The 20,139-nt window shown below is 45.8% G+C and overlaps 1 protein-coding gene and 1 long non-coding RNA gene across 6 annotated transcripts in view; one reads left to right on the top strand and one right to left on the bottom strand.

Annotated features, from left to right (window-relative positions):
- LOC310849981 overlaps positions 1-20,139 on the top strand; it is a 38,463-nt gene that overhangs the window by 11,995 nt on the left and 6,329 nt on the right. For 3 of the 5 annotated variants that reach the window (XR_014567157.1, XR_014567158.1, XR_014567159.1), the window contains one exon: positions 17,225-17,300. This is a non-coding gene — a long non-coding RNA (uncharacterized lncRNA). Of the gene's footprint in view, positions 1-8,211; positions 8,304-16,164; positions 16,184-17,224; positions 17,301-20,139 lie in introns of those variants that run through there. The other 2 variants (XR_014567160.1, XR_014567161.1) reach the window with 2 other exon arrangements.
- Positions 4,259-19,105, bottom strand: ZNF683 (zinc finger protein 683). Its single transcript, XM_083750770.1, has 7 exons — positions 18,627-19,105; positions 15,565-15,763; positions 11,082-11,201; positions 9,978-10,230; positions 8,223-9,181; positions 6,877-7,005; positions 4,259-4,994 (listed from the first exon to the last, which is right to left on the bottom strand). Exons 2-7 carry the CDS (start codon positions 15,721-15,723, stop codon positions 4,482-4,484), a joined length of 2,133 nt encoding a protein of 710 aa, XP_083606896.1. The 5' UTR covers positions 15,724-15,763; positions 18,627-19,105; the 3' UTR covers positions 4,259-4,481.

Raw genomic sequence — 20,139 nt, 5'->3', positions numbered from 1 at the left:
CTGCCCCTTTGGATCTTGCAGTTTGAGGCGGTCACCTCACATGACCTCATAGGTGGGCCAGCCCTGCCTGCTCCCTTACCCAGAAAGCAGTCATACCTCCATGTTCTAAGTAAGGATGGGTGAATGTGTCAGTTTCAGTTTCCTCGCTGTTTCTTATTTCCCAATACTAAGTTCAGGACAGGTCTCCACATTTTTACATCAGTCTGTAAAAAAATTTAAGTCCTCATGAAAATCCCGATATACATATTTTTGTATGCACTTTTGCCTACCAGACACATTTTTACGAATAAGTTTCCCCTAATGCATATGTGTGTGTTATTTTCACTAATATATGTATTTTTATGCACATTTTACCTTATCATGTGCATTTTTGTACTAGTTAGCTGGAGAACCGCGTTGCTAAATTCACAGATGTGCACATTTCACAGAAGTGCACATTTCAAAGATGGCTGTGTTTTGATCCCCATATTGTTTCAGAAAGTGTGAATTAGTTAGCTTCATCTTGAAATGCAAACTTAATCAAATTTCTCTCCTCCCTACTGCTGAGACAGTCACCATTGCTGCCCTCTGCTTTGGGGGTCTCTCATTTGCCTACTTTCCTCACTCTGATGGTCTTATTGGTGATTCTGGCCTCCTCTTCTCCAAATCCAGACCCTCCGCATGCTCCCATCCTCTTGCTTTTCTATCTTTGGAGTTCATTCTTTGGAAGCTTGTAGATGGGTTCTTAGTATTATAAACAGATCATTCAGATTTCAGTACTGTACAGTGGTACCTCAGGTTAAGTACTTACTGTAATTCGTTCCGGAGGTCCGTTCTTAACCTGAAACTGTTCTTAACCTGAAGCACCACTTTCGCTAATGGGGCCTCCTGCTGCTGCCGTGCCGCCAGAGTATGATTTCTGTTCTCATCCTGAAGCAGAGTTCTTCACCTGAGGTAATATTTCTGGGTTAGTGGAGTCTGTAACCTGAAGCGTATGTAACCTGAAGCGTATGTAACCCGAGGTACCACTGTAAAGCAATTTTAGTTCTAAAACTGAAACTATTCACCTTCATGTCTCTTCTCTCTCTCTCATCCTTCCACCTATGCATCTCTCTTCCTCAGTCTGGACTTAAGACTAGAAAAATGAGATACAGGAATAAGCCAAGAAACTGAAATGGATCGATTCCTCCATCCCTAATCCTCAGACACTTTGCTCCCACCTTTCACTTTTCAAAGGCATCCGGCTCCTTCTTTGCCACATATGTTTGGAGCAGCTTTCCAGAACACCTGTGTGATGACACCTCTCTCTTACTTCATTTAAAGCCCTAATTTGAACCCACGTTTCCCATCAAGCCTTTGGCACAACGCCTATTCTCCACACCCTATGTAACTAATGCTAATCAAGTGGAGCAGAAAAAAATGCATATTATTTCCCCCGCCTCCCATGTTGAATTTTAGAGATTGTAAGATCTTTAGACAGGCAACTAGCCTCTTGCATTCTGTGACGCACTGCACTCTGTAAATACTATGGAGTAACAACAACAATAGGGTATCAAATTGATGCATCTCATCAGAACAAAGATTTCTTGCTGAACAGGACTTTGACCAGCAAAGCTCTGGTGAAGAAATACAAAACTCCATCTGTGTGAGGAAAACAAGGTCACAGCCACACCATACATTTAAAGCTCTCTTATACCACTTGAGTGGGACGCAGGTGGCGCTGTGGGTTAAACCACAGAGCCTAGGACTTGCCGATCAGAAGGTTGGTGGTTCAAATTCACACGACGGGGTGAGCTCCCGTTGCTCGGTCCCTGCTTCTGCCAACCTAGCAGTTCAAAAGCACATCAAAGTGCAAGTAGATAAATAGGTACCACTCCGGCGGGAAGGTAAACAGCGTTTCCGTGTGCTGCTCTGGTTTGCCAGAAGCAGCTTAGTCATGCTGGCCACATGACCCAGAAGCTGTATGCTGGCTCCCTCGGCCAATAAAGTGAGATGAGCCCAGCCCAGCCCAGCCCACCCCACAACCCAACAACTCAACTCAACCCAACCCACAACCCAACCCAACCCAACAACCCAACCCAACAACTCAACTCAACCCAACCCACAACCCAACCACTCAGCCGCAATCCCAGAGTCTGTCACAACTGGACCTAATGGTCAGAGATCCCTTTACCTTTACCTTTATACCACTTGAACAGCCATGGCTTCCCTCAGATTGTCTGTTTATTTGGTTGTAAGTTGCTTTGGATTGCCCTGGGCAAGATAAAGTGACTAACAAATTTAAGAATAAGAATAAGAATAAGAATAAGAATAATACAACAACGGAACTGTAATTTGTTTATTGGGCTGGGCTGGGAATTATAGCTCTGTGAGAAGTCTCCTTTCAGCATCCTTAAACTACAGTTCCCATGATTCTTTGCAGGGGGGAATGCCATGACTGTTAAAGTGATACGTGAGTTTTTTAAATGCATGACATGGATGTGAACATACAGGATTTTTTTGGGAAATTAGAGCTTGTTTGGTGACAGATATTTTCAGAGAGGGAAGTGTGGAGGGGTAGTAGTAAGAGTCCTTTCTGAAGAGGACACACAAAAGCAAAGGAAGCTGTGTTGATCTATGGGGTGGGCAGGGGGAAAGAATCTAAAATTCACTCATGGTCAGGCAACAATTTAGGACTAGCCAAAGTGTCACAGAACAATGAGCTGCATTTTCCAGAAAACTTAATCTGGCTGGATGTTAAGCAAAGCAGGGCTGAGAGAGGAGGGAAAACAGTTTAATGAAAAACAGAGCAAGTAGAATGAGGGCTGAATTTCACACACCCCTCCACAAATGCTGCTGACCCAGTTTGCCTCCCTGTCTCACCGTGGCTGTTTTAAAAGCAGTTGAGAGGTGCAATCATGGATTTATTTTGCATTTCTTTTGACTCTTGGATACTTCTCAACACCAGGGGGCAGGTGTGGAGGATTAGTCATCTATATGTGTATTTATTTAACAGACGTTAGAAGCTACTTTATTGTATAAACTTACAGGCAGTTTACATAAAATATACATTAAAATTATCAATAAAATTCCAAAGTTAAAATGAAGCTAACCTAAAGAAACGAACAAAAATCAAAATATCAATGCAGTTAAAAATATGCATTATAAAATAAAACTGCATGTTAAAATACACACTGACCTTACGTATCTGTGTAGACTTGCCTAAATAACAAAAAAAATGAGCAGTTAAAAAAGTCAGAACTTTTCCTATAAAGCAAGGCATAATCTCCTTGTGCCATGCTACCCATGCCTCAATACCAGAAGGCCATGAGAAATTGAAGCATTTTTAGAAGTGTGGGTTAAAGTCCTAGGCTTGTATATCCTCTAATTCAGGGGTCGCGACCATTTCCCAGCACAAATGGTTTCCTCATGGGGAACCAGGGAGGAGGTGCATGCCAGTCGTGGGTGGGGCAAAATGTCTTGGATCAGCTCAATTCTTTCATTTATTTGGGCTATTTATAGCCCACTTTTCAGCAGAGACTCTCAGAGTAGCATACAACAGGAGAATAATCACAAACATGGAAATAATAAAAACTGAAATAAAACAAGACACAGCTGAGCGATACAATAAGGGAAAACGGCAACATTAAAAACCCCAAACACGGAAAAGGCCTGGGAAAATAAAAAAGGGTTTCAGTGGCATCACCACTAACAGGAACTACCAAGGCTGGTTCAAGGCACGCCTCTTGGGAGTTATTTCCAGAGTTAGTGGCTACGTAGACACCATACATTTAAAACACATTTTCACCAAAGAACCCTGGAAACAGTAGTTTACAGAGTTGTCATTCCCAGTGCCCTTTAAAAACAAACAAACAAAAACAAACAAACAAACAAACTACAATTCCCATAATTCTTTGGGGGAAGTCAAGTCATGTGCTTTAAATGTGTGTTAAATACGTACAGTAATACCTCTGGTTACGAACCATCCTTGCGAACGCTTCGGGTTATGAGCTCCGCTAACCTGGAAGTACCGTACTTTTTGCTCTATAAGACTCACTTTTTCCCTCCTAAAAAGTAAGGGGAAATGTGTGTGCGTCTTATGGAGCGAATGCAGGCTGCACAGCTATCACAGAAGCCAGAACAGCAAGAGGGATCGCTGCTTTCACTGCGCAGCGATCCCTCTTGCTGTTCTGGCTTCTGAGATTCAGAATCTTTTTTTTCTTGTTTTCCTCCTCCAAAAACTAGGTGCGTCTTGTGGTCTGGTGTGTTTTATAGAGCGAAAAATATGGTATATTTTTATAGAGCAAAAAATATCAGGTGCTGATGGTTGCGAACTTTGTCCTGGGATGTGTGCGTGCAGCAGGAGACCCCATTAGCAAAAGCACGCCTCAGGATAAGAACAGACCTCTGGAACGAATTAAGTTCGTAACCCGAGGTACCACTGTATATGGCGTGTACGCAGTCAGCAGGCTTCCATCCTGCCTCTTCCTCACAGACTGGCGGGGCAGCCATGAGCCCAACATTTAGGCTGGTTGTGTCGGCAAGGACTCTCTCTTAAAACAAAGGGTGTAGCTCATCGCTGGGAAGAATGCAAACTGCCTGTGGGGGCTTGGTGAGCAGAGGGCGTTGTGCTGACCGGCTGCCACCATTTCCCTCAGGATGATGGCCTCCACTAGCACAGCCGCCCTGACAGGATCAGGCTCTCCCTCCTCCAGCTGGTCGGCATGCGGGCTGAAGTCAAAGCGGTCAATCATGTCGTTGAAATGGCAGAGCTGGGCAGGCGAGCAGTTGGCACACGGGTTAAGCGGGCAATACCCCCGCCGGTGCACCTCCAGGCTAACCCAGTGGATGTAGGTCTTGCGGCAGCGGGGGCAGTGGTGTAGGTGCTGGTGATCGTGGAGGCGCTGGTGGAGTTTGAGGTGGATGTGCTGGGTGAAACGGCTGTGGCATAGGCAGCATGCATAAGCCTTGATCCCAGAGTGCAGGCGGAGGTGGGTTTTGAGGTTGCTGGTACTGCTGAAGCGTTTGGGGCAGACCTAGGGAAGAGATTGGTTTCTTGTTAGCCCAGGCACCGGTGCATTATGGGAAGGAGAAAGCCCTAGACTGGCTCATCTGTGCTTAATTTCCAGAACGATGCAGTTCCTATTAAGCCTTGAGCTTGCTCCTTTACTTGTCAAACTTCAGAAAATCAGCCTGCTAGGAGCTCTTTAGCATCACTGAGGTGCTGCTTTCCAACAATCAGCTGGAAGTGGAATTAAAAACGGTAATTTCCTCATAGCGCTTAATAGAGCCAGGGCTCAGAATGAACTAGTTTGGTTTAATTATGCTCACGGAATTACCGGTAGTTCAGAAATCTCTGAACTATACCTGAAAGTACTGCCCACATGCCAGGTGAACTGAATTTCAGTTTCGGCTAGAACTATGAATGATTTCTAGTTCATCTTCAAGTTTATTCTCTTACATGTGGTTTCCCCCTCTCACTTGTTAGACTCTTTGGGCCTTTAAACTTAAAGATCATAATCATTGAGAAAAGGTGATTAAACCATCTACATTCTACTGTATGTATATTTTAATGTTCCCTTAGTCTTCTTAAGCATACAGTGGTACAAACGCTTCAGGTTACAGATGCTTCAGGTTACAGACTCCGGTTCCTCAGGTTAAGAACTTTACTTCAGGATGAAAACAAAAATCGCGTGGCGGCAGTGTGGCAGCAGCAAGAGGCCCCATTAGCTAAAGTGGTACCTCATGTTAAGAACAGTTTCAGGTTAAGAATGGACCTCCAGAACGAATTAAGTTCTTAACCAGAGGTACGACTGTATTTTATACTTCAATGCAGTGACTTATACCATTCTGAATGCAGGGGAAAAATGAGCAAGGATTATTTGGATCAACGTGACTTGAATTGAACTGGTTTGTTTTGTAAAGGGATGTTCATGGATGTTCTCTTTTGGACATGTTGATTTTGAACTAGTTTCTTTTTAAAGTTTTCAAGCTCTGAGTATAGTGTAATTCAGCAGTGCCTTTCCTTGTGGTCATACGAAGAAATAAGACCCACATGACTTTAATTAGAAGCTTTCTCCTTTTTTTTTTTAAAAAAAAAACTTTTTACTGTAAAAATCTCTGGTCGAAATCTGTACAACTTTTTGTGCAGGAAAACTAGGTATCCTACTAAGAAAGGGGCCGACTTTCCCAAATAAATACGTACAGCTCTTTGGAAATTTGTAAGCAATTAGGACTAGAAACCAAAAGGAGAAAGCTTCTAATGAATCACTGGTGAATTGCATGATAATTTGTAGGTTTCTATTGCCTGCTGAGACTTTTATTTCCTGCTGCACTGTAATGCAACCAAAGCTGTGTACAAATATAGAACTTTAAAAAAAACAACCACGGATACAGTAAATCAAATTAAAATGCAACACACAAATACAACAATCACATATGATAAAAGAATTAAGGAGGTCTGAAATTTGAAGAAAGATTTGGCATGCATTTCTTACACTTAGATATTGAAGTATTAATATGCCTAATAAGCTAATGATAAAATTAAGTATGATTTGATGGCCTGTGTGAAAGTGAACCAGCTGGACAGACACTATCCCAGGCCCTGGCCCTAGAATCTACCAACTGTGTTTCCAGTATTGAGGGACCAGAGAACAGCTTCCCGCTCCATATTTCCAGCCTTATGGTTTGTCCATACCATAATTCATATTGACTATTGGGAGAAAGAGAAAAAAACTTCTCCCGCTCCACTCCATGTATAAATTTATATCACTATAACTTTCCTTCTTAAGCACCATTTCCCCCCAAAGCCCCAAACGCTGTAACCTTTCCATACACACATATCTCCAAGGGGCCAAATGGTCTCCCCCCCTCCCACTTCACCTGGCCTTTTGATGAGGAAAGAAAAGTGCCACCTACCAGGCACTTGTGTGGCTTCTCGCCTGTGTGCACCAGATGGTGTTTCTGCAGGTGAGCCAGCTGGGTGAAACGTTTTTTACAGACCTGGCACTGAAAAGGCTTCTCGCCACTGTGCACTCTCAGGTGGACCTGTAGGAGGAGGACAGTTCAGTGTGAGCTTGGAAAGGATGGAAAAAGGGGTGCCTAAAAGGGTGTCTTTAAGAAAGAGAGACATAGAGAACAAAAGGGTTCAGTTGTGGTTCAGAACAGAGGAAGCTGCTTTAATACTGAATTGGACCAGTGGCACATCTAGCTGACAGGCAGCGGCTGGCCAGGGTTTTAGGCATGGAACATTCCCAGCCCTACCTAGCAATGCCTCGGATTAAACCTGGGATCTTGCACAAACAGGGCAGATCCCCTGCGACTGAGTTATGTGTCTTCCCCCAAAAGAAGAGCAAGGTTGAAGACAAAGAATCTCCATCTGCAATGGAGGGTATGCCACACCCAGTGCATCAGGAAGGAGTGCAAATAAAGAAAAATGCTATTATTCCGCACCATTTTGAAGTTCCCTTCATTTTTTCAGCCAAAACCCATCTACCAAGCTGGTCTCCACTAACAGAGAATCTAAGGGTAGTCACAATGTGAAATTCAGTAAGGTATACTCAGGGCCGGATTTAAGTTTGATGAGGCCCTAAGCTACTGAAGTTAATGGGGCCCTTTATATGTCCAGTTGTCCTTTGTCAACAACAAATTGTCACTGTTTTTTGTGTTGAATATATGCTACATGGTAATTAAATGGACCTAATAGGTATCTAAAGCCATTTGAACATACTTTTATTTGTTTTTTATCATATAGTTTGGAAATGTACATCCAGGTTTTTTCCCTTTAATTTTTTGGGGGGTCCCCAAGAGAGTGGGGCCCTAAGCTATAGCTTGTTTAACTTATACGTAAATCTGGCACTGGGTATACTGAGCACACACCTGAGTAAACCCTTACTACACCCACCCACCCACACCCCTAGCATATTACTGGGCTATGTCTGCAACCCCATCTCATAATTCTGACCCCAAAATAAAATTCTGCAGCCATATTCAAACACAGTGTCACAATGTAAAGTCCAGTGTTAACACAGGTACAGATACCTAGACTGCAACTGCACGTGGGTTGAGCAAGTGTCTAGGGCGGGTGCGCAGCTGGGTACAAACTGGTACTTGCCAGCTGTTTGCAAATGCTATTTAGTCACCATGCCCAGACCTTCAGGAAACAGATCTAGGCCATCATGTAGGGTGTGGAGAGAGGATTAGACAATTCTGGATGGGGAGGATAATTGGTAGGAATTTGTTCTCAACTGGATGTCCAGATGTACCTTGAGATTAGAAAGCTGCCCAAAGCTCTTGGAGCAGATATGGCACTCGTATTTGATTTTGCCATTCTTCTTCCCCAGAGGGTACGTCGCAGACTTGCTGCTTTCCTGGGAATCTGGTGGGTTGGTCTTTGGCGTACTGAGGTTGATGGTCTCATCCTGGCAGGCAAGCTGGGAGGGAGCTTTCAGCTGCTGAACTACGGAGCCACTGGAAATGGCAGGGTGCCCTTGGTCAGAGTCCAGAAATGAGAAGATTCTGGTGTGGAGAGAAGAGAAACGATTTGGTGGTTTCTGGTCCACTTGTTTTCCATGTGGCAAGATGGGAGGGAAGACAGCTTGAGACATCCCCGGAGAGGGAGGTCGCCTTTTCCCCAAGGAAGACAACTTTAGGGATGTGATTTCTCTAGGACCTGTTAGCGGCAATTCAAATGGAAATGAGAAGGTCTGAGGGGACACTAGAGATGTGGGGTGGTGGGCAGCTGAGGTGTTGCAGGCATAGTGATAAGCCTGGGGTAGGTTGCTCCTTGGCTGGCACTCTGAGCAGGAGGAAGACGGGTTACTGAGATGGAGCGGAATTTCCTTCCAGAGCGAGGTAGTTGCGTTGTATGGGTAGCAACTGGGGCCATACTTTCTCTCTGGGCCCATGTCTCTTTGGCTTGGAAGACCAGGCTTCTCAGAAGCAACTTCTTCCTTGGATGCATTGTGGGGAAAGTTAAGCTTTGTGGCCTGTTCTTGCATGCTCCCAGGGGGCTGTGCCTTTGAATTCACTTTTTGGTTTTCTGCTGTCTTCCTTGGCGGCATGTCTTGTTCTAGCTCTTCAACATCAATTATCTCTTCCTCATCCTTGTCTATCTTTGTGTAAATAGCTGTGCATTTTTGGTCATCTTTGGAGGCATTCTGTGGTGGTCTACTGACTTTCTCAGGGAAGGGCTGCACCAGGAAATCCCTTGAGATTAGATACTCTGCAAAGTAAGAAGCAAATCTACTTTTAATTGTTGCTCTTTATCTTGAAACACATTAATTTTTACTTAGAGAAATGAAATACAACAGTAACAAAAAAATCTGACAAACTTTAAATATATCTTCCACAATCATACCTCTTTTTTTTAAAAAAGGAAAGTAATGAAGAATGTCAAATATATATTTTTAAAACCTCTTTTCAGATTCTATGAGACAAACTAGTTCTGAGTAAAGATGGATTAATAGTTTCCCCAATCCTAAATCCAGTGCTTCACATTGCCACATCAGATTGCAATATAAAAAGTCCTTTTGAAAATCCATCAGCAGTTTGGTTCCAGTTCCTCAGACATTTTTGTTTGCAATTTTTCCAAAGGCACACATTTTTGTAAAGCAATTTATCCTAATAGAATGCATTTTGTACGTTCTTTTCCCTAACATGTATTTTTTTATGCACACTTTACCCTAGTTTATGCACTTTTGTACACATCACTTGGCTGGGGAAAAGTCAATTACAAAATTCAGAGAAGTGCACAGAGAAGGAAAACTACATTTCAGCTGACATACTGAGAACTGCAAATCAAAAATGCACATAAAATTGATTTTCTCCTCTGTCGCTATATCCGAGTCTGTTTCTCAAAAATGAACTTTTTCCATCTCAGCATATGTAACTGGGTGATGGGGTGTAGAAGGAGATTTATGTGTTTATGCTGCTGATCCTGGAACAAAATGGCCCTTGCCTGAATTGTTGCTGTTCAAACTATTGACAAGTGTGGTGTTCACCACCTACAGTGCCCTCACCTGGTTTAGTTGCCAGCTCCCCTGAGAGCAAGCTTTGGAATTCTCTAGGTACGCCATGCATGTACCAAACCAAAAGTTCAGCTCCAGCCAAGATGGGTGTTATGGTATAGAAATAGATCTCCAGGTTGCACTGACAAGCCATTAAGTTCTGGGCTGGGTGGGTGGGAGCCGGATTCACATAGCACATCCAGTTACTGCAGTTGGGGTCATTCACGTCAAGGATGTGGTAGAGCTCTCCTTTGGCAGAGAGAACCTGGAGGAGGGGAAAGAGAAAGAAGATCTGGGTAATTGCTGGCATACATATATTTTAACGGGGGACCAATCATTCTGTGTTCCTCTCTCCCAACAGTCTTAATACTTCCTTGAGCCTCATCCATTTAAGGCTGCCGTCTCCTCCTAGACTCCATCTTACGACTGATTAAAAGCAAACTTCTGTGGCTTAAACATCAAGCCAGCTTTTCTCTTTCTCCCCACACCCCTGCTTTTCACCAAGCAGCTTAATAAAGAGAACTCAGAAGCTTACTCCCCATTTTGTGACGTTTTGCTTCTTCCTAACCAAAGTGTGGGACGCAGGTGGCGCTGTGGGTTAAAGCCTCAGCGCCTAGGACTTGCCGATCGAAAGGTCGGCGGTTCGAATCCCTGCGGCGGGGTGCGCTCCCGCTGCTCGGTCCCAGCGCCTGCCAACCTAGCAGTTCGAAAGCACCTCCGGGTGCAAGTAGATAAATAGGGACCGCTTACCAGCGGGAAGGTAAACGGCGTTTCCGTGTGCGGCTCTGGCTTGCCAGAGCAGCAATGTCACGCTGGCCACGTGACCCGGAAGTGTCTCCGGACAGCGCTGGCCCCTGGCCTCTTGAGTGAGATGGGCGCACAACCCCAGAGTCTGTCAAGACTGGCCCGTACGGGCAGGGGTACCTTTACCTTTACCTTTAACCAAAGTGTTGCCCATCCAAGTACAGAAAGGGGCTGCTCCTTGATCAAAATTGGGTTACAATATCTTAAGTGTCCAGATACGTAGCAAACAGACAAACAAATAACTTTTTAAAATACATTGTAGATTTTATCTGGCCAAAAGGGGCCATTGTGTCTTTTGCAGCTGTTACTCACCCTCCAGTAATGCTTCTGATCCATGTTTTTGGGGATATTCTCTCTGGTGTAGATCTTCCCAACCAGTGGCCCAAAGCGTGTTCCTTGCGGGATATACTCTCTGCTGATCACAGCTATTACCTACAGAAGCACCAAAACTATGTCAGTTCAAGTTAGGCCTGAGTCTTCATGTCCTTCATTTGTACCTGCTAATATTTGGCTGATTTTATAAACACATATTTTATGGCAGGAGAGACTCATGCACATGAGCACACAAAGAGAAACTAGGAACATAATATTTTAGACTTGTAATGTAATGCTCCAGAAATCTATTAACACCTCTGCATGGTGGAAGAAGAGTTCCCTTGTAAGAAAGGTAAAGGTAAAGGACCCCTGGACTGTTAAGTCCAGTCAAAGGCGACTCTGGGGTTGCAGTGTTCATCTCACTTTCAGGCCAAGGGAGCCGGCGTTTGTCCACAGACAGCTTTCCAAGTCATGTGGCCAGCATGACTTCCCACCACAGTGGTACCTATTTATCTACTTGCACTAGGATGCAAGTATCTACTCTGCATGGGACATGGGTGGCACTGTGGTCTAAACCACTGAGCCTCTTGGGGTGAGCTCCCATTGCTCTGTCTCAGTTCCTGCCAATCTAGCAGTTTGAAAGTTCCCTTGTACAATTGATTGTACTGGTCTCCCAGGTCCTGTGCCATCACTGTAACCATTGCACCATGCTGGCTCTCTTTTCGTCAACCTTGCTGACCTGACCGAGACAGAAGAAGCAAAGCTGTTGGAGGGGTCATGGCTAAGTGGTAAAGCACCCCTGCTCTGTGTGCAGAAAGCCCCAGTTTCAAAACCTAGGTAGAGCTGGGAAAAGACCCTTGTGTTGAAACTACAGATAGCCACTGCCAATCAGCATTGACAATAAGCCGACTCATTATAATGTAGGTTTTGTTCTGGATGCCTACTTCTAATCCCACTTCCTTTCCACAGCACATCTATGCTATAGGTCCCATCTGCACTGTATATTTAAAGCAGTACCATACAACTTTTAACAGTAATGGCTTCTCAAAAAAATCAAGCTCTTGGGAACTGTAGTCTCTTAAGGGTGCTTAGAGATGTTAAGGTAAAGGTAAAGGTACCCCTGCCCGTAAGGGGTTGTGACTCTGGGGTTGTGCGCCCATCTCACTCAAGAGGCCAGGGGCCAGCGCTGTCCGGAGACACGTGGCCAGCGTGACAAGCTGCATCTGGCGAGCCAGAGCCGCACACGGAAACGCCGTTTACCTTCCCGCTGGTAAGCAGTCCCTATTTATCTACTTGCACCCGGAGGTGCTTTCGAACTGCTAGGTTGGCAGGCGCTGGGACCGAGCAGCGGGAGCGCACCCCGCCGCAGGGATTCGAACCGCCGACCTTTCGATCGGCAAGTCCTAGGCGCTGAGGCTTTAACCCACAGCGCCACCTGCGTCCCTTTAGAGATGTTAGGAAACTCCTATTCCTTCCCAGAGCTACGATTCCCTGGGAAGAGGGACTGCCAGTTAAGCCACTTCAAAAAAGAAATTTGCACCCTGTATGGATTCTAAAAATCCATGTATTATCCTATGTATAGTTTGCTTAACCAATATAAAACCTGCCCTCTTTTTTCTCAAGCTTCTGCTTCCCCCTAGTGGCTTCTTAAGGTTGTGAACATAGCCAAATGCCTTTTCTCTGTGTTTGGAGACAATGTGGTTGGGGTTGGTCAGTTTTAAGAACCACAAGCAGGAAAACACACGCCTCTGCCGTGCAGCCTTGGCAGGGGTGGGGAGAGGGAGGGCTCCCTGTTTCCTTTTGCCCTTCGCTGACAGGGTGCCCTCTAAATGTTTTGGACTACAACTCCCATCAGCTCTAGACAGCATGTGCTGGTTGGCCAAGGCTGCTCTTGTGAGTTGTTGTTTTTTTAAATCAGCAAACCGCAGCATCACAAAGAGCAGCAAGTATGCAGGGAAGGCAAGACAAAATCCTGAGAAAGATTTCCATGCCTTCCTGGCTGGGCAGCTGAATTCAGGTTCAAGACAGGTGTAATATCTGCAGAGCTCTGAGGAGCCCTCACAGCCTTCAGTAAAAAGAAGCAGTCTACCGTATCCACAAATACAGTGGGGAATTGTAGGGGGTGATTTATGAAAACCCCATTTGACAAATTGTTGGCATGCATGGATCAGGAAAAGCAGGCTTTGGAGGAGGCCAGTTGGCCAGTGTCCTGTGTTGTCACCAGCACACCTCTCCCCAATCCCCAGAACACCTTTGCAACCATTTAAAAACTGTTTGAAGCTCCTTCTAATATGGAGGAAAACACAGGCATATAAATCTGATAGTGCTTGCAAAAAAAACACCCCAGTGCATTTGAAAGCATAGCAATAAAATCATCACCTTCATAATTACCAGTGCTTGCAAGAATATAGGTTATTGCAAGCACCAATGACAAGCTGTGCTGTGTCTTGGCCTGTGTGGTTGGATTTTAAACCACGTGGGCAGGGGAAAATGGGTCACCCAAGATCATTGCAATGTCAGGTGATTAACAGGTAAGGTGTAAATGGAAAAGTGTGGTAATATGAAAGAAAGAAAAAGGTGTGCTGGGCCATGGGGTAACCCATGAAATGCAGCCCAGGACCGGTCCAGAATCCAAAGGTTCTGCTGGGAGTCAGTCCGACAGGGCCAAGGCAGGACACGAGGCAGGAAACCAGGCAAGGACAGGCACAGGATCTCAGGCAGGATCTAGCATACAGCAATGTTGCTCCCACAACCTGGGGCGGGGTCCAACAGCCTTTTATCTTTGTCGGGGTAGTGGCTGGTCCTGATCCCACATGACTCACCTCCGTGTTTTGCCAGAAGGCGAGCACTCCTCCTGCAAGTACTCAGGTCTCTCCTCTCAGACCTTAGTCTCTGCAGCTCGGGAGACGTCGGTGGGTTACTAGACCCAGGGGCCGCCTCAGCCTCCCCTGACCAAACCGGTAGTGGAGCAGCTGTGATGGCCCAGCTGAAGACAACAAGGTAATCCCCATATCTGGAGCCAGAGGAGGCTCAGGCCCCTGACTCGGCCCAGCTGGTGCTTGTTGCAAGGGAACCTGTGCAGACTGGGACTCTTCAGGTTCAAAGGCACATTCCTCCATTGTCTCCTGAGAGAGGCGGATTCCAGCCAACCAGGAGATGTCAGGGAGTGGACCTGGGACCTTCTGCATGCAACGCACTTGCTCTGCTACTGAGCTCTGGCTCTCCCAAAGGGGTAGCTTGCCTGGAGCATGCAGACTGAAGTGAGACTCACACTGCCTGATATACTGCTAGCATGCAAAGCTGGGCTCAAGCTGCGGGTGAGGAACCCACTTGTGACCCCTCCTTAAATACTACACCACCCTTCCCCTCTCACATACTTTGGCGAGAGGAAGCTGGGTGTGCAGAGAGGCTGTTAACTCTGCATCTCATATGCCTACAGTCAGTTCCACAATGCTTGGAGCCCTCTTTCCTTTCCAGCAGTCATAGTCAGAAAAAGATGACAACTGTGCAAGGAGCACCTGCTAAAGATTCGGAAACCTAGGCGAAGGGATTTTCAGACACGGTTCTTCTGCCAGTCCTGTGAAGACCTGCCACAGTCTGTACCCATTCAGGGCTGGGGCTGGGGAAATGGTAGAGGCTGGCAGTGGTGCAGATCAGGTCACAGAGGATGGTCAGACTGAAGCTGGCCAGGTGGGTGGGCGGGAGGGAGGCCGGGATGTAGCTGGAAGAGAATGAGGAGGGATTGCTTTGTCTCTTGCAAGGATGGGTGAATATGTCAGTTATGATTTCTCTCAGTTGCTCATTTGTATAAGTTCAGTTCTCCAAATTTCCACATCAGTTTGTGGTGTGTGTGTATTTAAAAATGTTATTGTGAAAATTCATCAGCATTTTTTTTGCGAGTTTCCCCTATTATATGCATTTTATATGCAATTTTACACAATACACACATTTTTGCAAAACAAGCTCCCTTAATATGATGCGTTTTTGGATGCTGTTTTCACTAATTAGCATTTTAACTTTGTACACTGGTTCCTATACTTCTATCTCCCCTACCCCACAGACAATCTGAAAACCCCTGAGGGTCTAGGCAGGCCACTTAATGATCTTTCTGCCTGTTGTAGCAATTGTAGGGGTGCTGTATGATTTCTCATTGTATTTTTACAAAGATGCCGTGGAGCTACCTGAATGAAGCAGTCATCCATGGAACACCATTTGGGAACCCCTACTCTGGTATTTGCATTTTTGCATACATTATTTGGCAGGAGAACTGCCCTTGCACAGTTTGAAAAAGTGTGCATTGCAAAGGATGGCTGCATTTCAGTTTGCAGCTTGTTTTGGAATTAGGTAGGTTTGCAAACTGAATCGAATTCCGTCCCCATCCCGTGTCGCTTGGGGTGTGCGGACAGAGGAAGGGGTGCAAATCAGTCCGGGAGACCATACAATGAAAGGTCCGCCCTCCTGGGCTGGCCATCGGCATTACCTCATTGTTGCTGTTGCGCTGGAAGGCCAGGTTCCGGGGCAAAGAGGCTTGTGCTCGCGGAAGGTTGGCGTGTGGTTCGTACAGCTGGTCCTTCACAATGTAGGTACATTGATCCTCAAAACCCTCCTCTCTCCATGGAATGCTGGTCTCTTCCTTCATCCTTCTCCTCTCAATCCAGCCACGGGATGGGGAACAGAACCTGGCACAAGAGTGAAGGATTTTATTTGTTTGTTGGTTTCACAGGGATACATAGCTAAGTCTAGGTACCAGGGGGATCTGTGACAATTCCTGGAATCACTTATTCCCGGAGGCGTACCTAGGGTCCCTTGTACCCTTGGCAAGGAGCTGTACTGGAGAAACTCCTGCCCCCCAAAAAGAATCTGAGAAACAGGCGAGGTTGTCTGAACAGGAGGAACGAGCCTCCTTGGGGTTAGATGGGGACATCCATGCTGCTCTCTGCCTGGAAGATGCTCCAAAGACCCCTTTCCATCATCATCATCATCATCATCAGCAGCAGCAGCAGCAGCAGCAGCTGGAAATCCTAGCAGATTCCCTATTCAGGCAAAGCAGGTGCTGGCAAGGTCGCTGCTGGTGTCGGGAGGACTCCAATGCCTGAGAGGTGATTTTTGTGGCTCCCCCTGGGCTTGCGCCCTGGGGAGGGCAGTTTTGCCAATCCCTAAGTACACTTCTGCACATTCTGCCCGCCAGTGCTTTTTCTTCTGGGGGGACGCAGGGGTATGCATATCCCTAAACATTTTCTGAATCTAAGTTTGGCCTCATTGAGGGGCAGTATTTCAATATGAGTAGGAAAATGAGAGTCCCCCTAAACATTTTTTTTGGGGGGGGGAAGCACTGTTGCCCACTAATATCTCACCCCTTTCTCAAATTATTTGTTATTTAAAGTGTTTTTTAAGTAAAAAAATAAAATAAAAGCCCATAGGAAATGAAAATAACATCAATGCATATTTTTATAGCTAATTTGGAATTTCAGAGGTAGAAATAAAGGGAACAAGAGAAGTGGAAGTTTGTTCATATTTATTGTCTGTGGGCACTTCCAGGCCGTCACTGTTCTCTGGTGGGATTCAGTCACACATCAGCAGGTAGTGCAATTAAAGTTGCTTTGGTGGTCTTGTGCAATAAACCTGCTCTCCCCACCCAGCCCCGACTTCCAATTGGAGCTTTTCGTGACCAGAAAAGAGACGAGTAAATGCACTGGGAAGTGTGGGGTAACATTTGCTTGATGTCACATCGTGAAGAAGTCGGAACAAATGCTAAATAAGTGGCCAGCGTTGTCTATTCTCCTCTGTGCAAGCAAAATCAGGATGAATGCTCAATCAGCAGGTCGGCAGGGAGTGAGCCACCTTCACAAATGGATATCTGTTGCTTGAAGAAGAAGAGTTTGGATTTGATATCCCGCTTTATCACTACCCGAAGGAGTCTCAAAGCGGCTAACATTCTCCTTTCCCTTCCTCCCCCACAACAAACACTCTGTGAGGTGAGTGGGGCTGAGAGACCTCAGAGAAGTGTGACTAGCCCAAGGTCACCCAGCAGCTGCATGTGGAGGAGCGGAGAAGCGAACCTGGTTCCCCAGATTACGAGTCTACCACTCTTAACCACTACACCACACTGGCTTTCAAAAGGCTTGCTCTGCCTTTTGCAGGTTCTGAAGGTATCTCTGTCAAAGTGGTGCTGAGCTACTGATCCCCCGTGTTTACATAGGAAGAGCATATGAACAGGTAAGTTGCGTCCATCCTAACTGCAGGTGCATTTCTGTACTGTTGTGATAAATGCAACCTAAGAACTCGGTGACAGGGCTGCTTTATCTAATTAAATCTTGCTCTCATTCATGATTTTGGACCGGTTGCATGAGCAGTATTGGAAACTGGGGCTGGGCCGGTCCTATCATTTAGGCAGAGCAAGGCAGCTGCCTCAGGTGGCAGATGCTGGTGTCTGTGGACTCTGGCAATGAGGTGCTGAAAGGGACAGAGTTTTGGGTGCTCCACAGCCTGCTCAGCACCCCCTAGGCCAGCCTGCTGATATCAGGTACTGTACAGTGGAGGACACTGTGCCATTTTGGGGTCCACCTCAGGTGCCAAAATGTCTGGGGCTGGCTTTGTTTAAAGGTACAGTGTGTACAACACCCAGTTCCCACTCCTACTACACATGTGGGGAGCTCCTGCTGCTGGTGTAATTTGGGGCAGGGTGGCTGAGTGACAAACCACTGGACGGGCTCCAGTGCTGAGGCCCAGGCCCACCGATGGTCCCTGGTCCGCAGTTTGATAAATACTGTTTCAATTCATAAACCAGTAACAGAAAATAGGTGGGAATCTTATCCTATCCTAGAGACAGACTACAATTATACCCCTTCTGCAAGAATGTTTTTTTGTTTAGTAACTTTTTTTAACCAACTCCTGTTCTTACGCCTCTAACAAATTGGTCTACTGCTATTAGCAGGTGGTTATATTTATCGCCATGCCCTGAAAAGCTTATTCTGCTGATTTTTCCTCCTTAGGGTTACTTTTAAAAGAACAGGATCAGTCCATGCCATTTATTTATTTATTTGGGTCACTTGGCAATCTTAACCTTACATCTAGTTTAGCATGTGCTTAGAGGCATGCTTGCAGTTCCCTAGTGATAAAAGTAGCAGTTTTCCCCATAGTACAACAACAAAAAATTGTTAGCCAGTTCATTTACTACAAAACTGGATTTTGTTTTCAGTTCATTTCTTACACAAGGACTTCCATTTCTATAGCCCTACTATTACTAGGAAGCAGAGTGTAGCTGAATCTCATCCATTCTGACAAAAGCTCTGTGAGAAGGGCAGGCCATCTAACAATTCCCATTTCACAGATTGGAGGACTGAGGCAGAGGGACTGCAGTTTGCCCCAGGAAAGTGCGAGTTACAAGCTAAGCTGGCATATCAGCTCTGCTGTTCCATGAAAGAGGAGGCAAAGTGTTGTCCACTGGGCTGCTTTGGTCCTCATTTACAGTGGGAGTGCGCCGATTGCTAAACATGCACACCTCCTGCCTCCCAAGACAGAAATGAAAAATGTTTCACTTACTTGGAATTGCCTTTTTCTGGTGTGGCTGCAGGAAGTTCATGGTGGCCCTGCCTGGCCTCCTGCTCTCACCATTCCATTCCCATCACTTTCCAGGACCACCACCAGCAGATGATTCTGACAGTATGTTTTTGCAAGCGCACTTTGCAAGGATATCACGTGGCAGGGGATTACAGGGGATTAGCTGGAGATGGTTCCTGTTTCGCCCAGCAGAAAAAGCGGGTCCAGATGGAGGATTTGGTAGCCCCTCTACTTAGAAGGCTAAGATAATGTTAACGGCAGCAGCCTCAGCAGGAGGGATGCCCTGACCCCGGCATGAACCAGGAGGTGGCCTCTTGAGGTTTTGTCTGACCCACTTGGTGGAAATTAGCATTGCCCATCAGCCAACTCATCCAAGAATGAAACGTTTTCAGTCTGAATGAAAATCAAGATGAAATTAAAGCTTCCTGACCAACCGAAGCTTGCTCGGAGCTACTGGTCATGGCTATATTTTCTAGCATTTTTAGAGATCCGCAGGAGGAGGAATTGATTGTTAAATCACTGAGAATTGTAGCTCTGTGATGAGAATAGAGGCCTCCTAACAACTCGGACACGACTAAACGACTAAACAACAACAAAACAACTCTCAGCAGCTTTAACAAACTAGACTTCCCAGGATTATATAAGGGAAGCAGTGACTGTTCAAAGTGGCATGATACTGCTTGGAATGCACTGTGGTAGGTGCTTTTCAAAACTCAGATTACTGGATCCAACTTTTACCCAGATTCCTTGGGAGAGTGAAGTTTTTAGGCAGGTCTTTTCTCTCTTTCTGTCTCTCTGTTTGGGGTGGAGTGGGAAACTGATCTGAGGGAGGGAGGAGAAAAGTGCCCACTTGAAATTCCAAATGTGCCCACAGGCCAACATCATCATCATTATATTATTAAGATTAGTATACATTTGCTGGCACTTGGGGTTGAGAGATAGGTTCAAACATTTTCAAGCAGACAGTGTCCCCCAGAGAACCTTGGGTACTGCTGTTTGTTAAGGGTGCTGGGAATTGTAGCTCTGTGAGGGGTAAACTACAGTCCCCAGGATTGTTTTGGAGGAAGCTGTGTGCTTTAAAATTTGATTTAAATGTATGCTGAGGGTGTGGCAAGAGTGACTGGCCCAAGATCCACCTGGTAGGCTCTGTGGTTAGGTAGGGATCCGCACCCAGGTCTCCCTTATCCTAGCTTGACGCTATAACCCAGACATAGGCAAACTCAGCCTCCAGATGTTTTGGGACTACAACTCCCATCATCCCAAGCTAACAGGACCAGTGGTCAGGGCTGATGGGAATTGTAGTCTCAAAACATCTGGAGGGCGAGTTTGCCTATGCCTTCTATAACCAGTATGTTTAATTCCTGGTGCAGAAGTACGTAGAAATCACTGGTCTCTCTGTGGGTGCTGAGAAAGAGACAAAACAGTATAACTGCCCTCAAAGGAATTTCTCTTTTGATGTGGGAATTGCTAGAGAACCCCACAGCAAAGAACATCT

Source organism: Podarcis gaigeae (genome assembly GCF_964106915.1).
Source record: "Podarcis gaigeae genome assembly, chromosome: 8".
Taxonomy (NCBI): domain Eukaryota; kingdom Metazoa; phylum Chordata; class Lepidosauria; order Squamata; family Lacertidae; genus Podarcis; species Podarcis gaigeae.
Note: the sequence above shows the minus strand (reverse complement) of the source record. Positions and strands in the feature narration are given on the sequence as shown.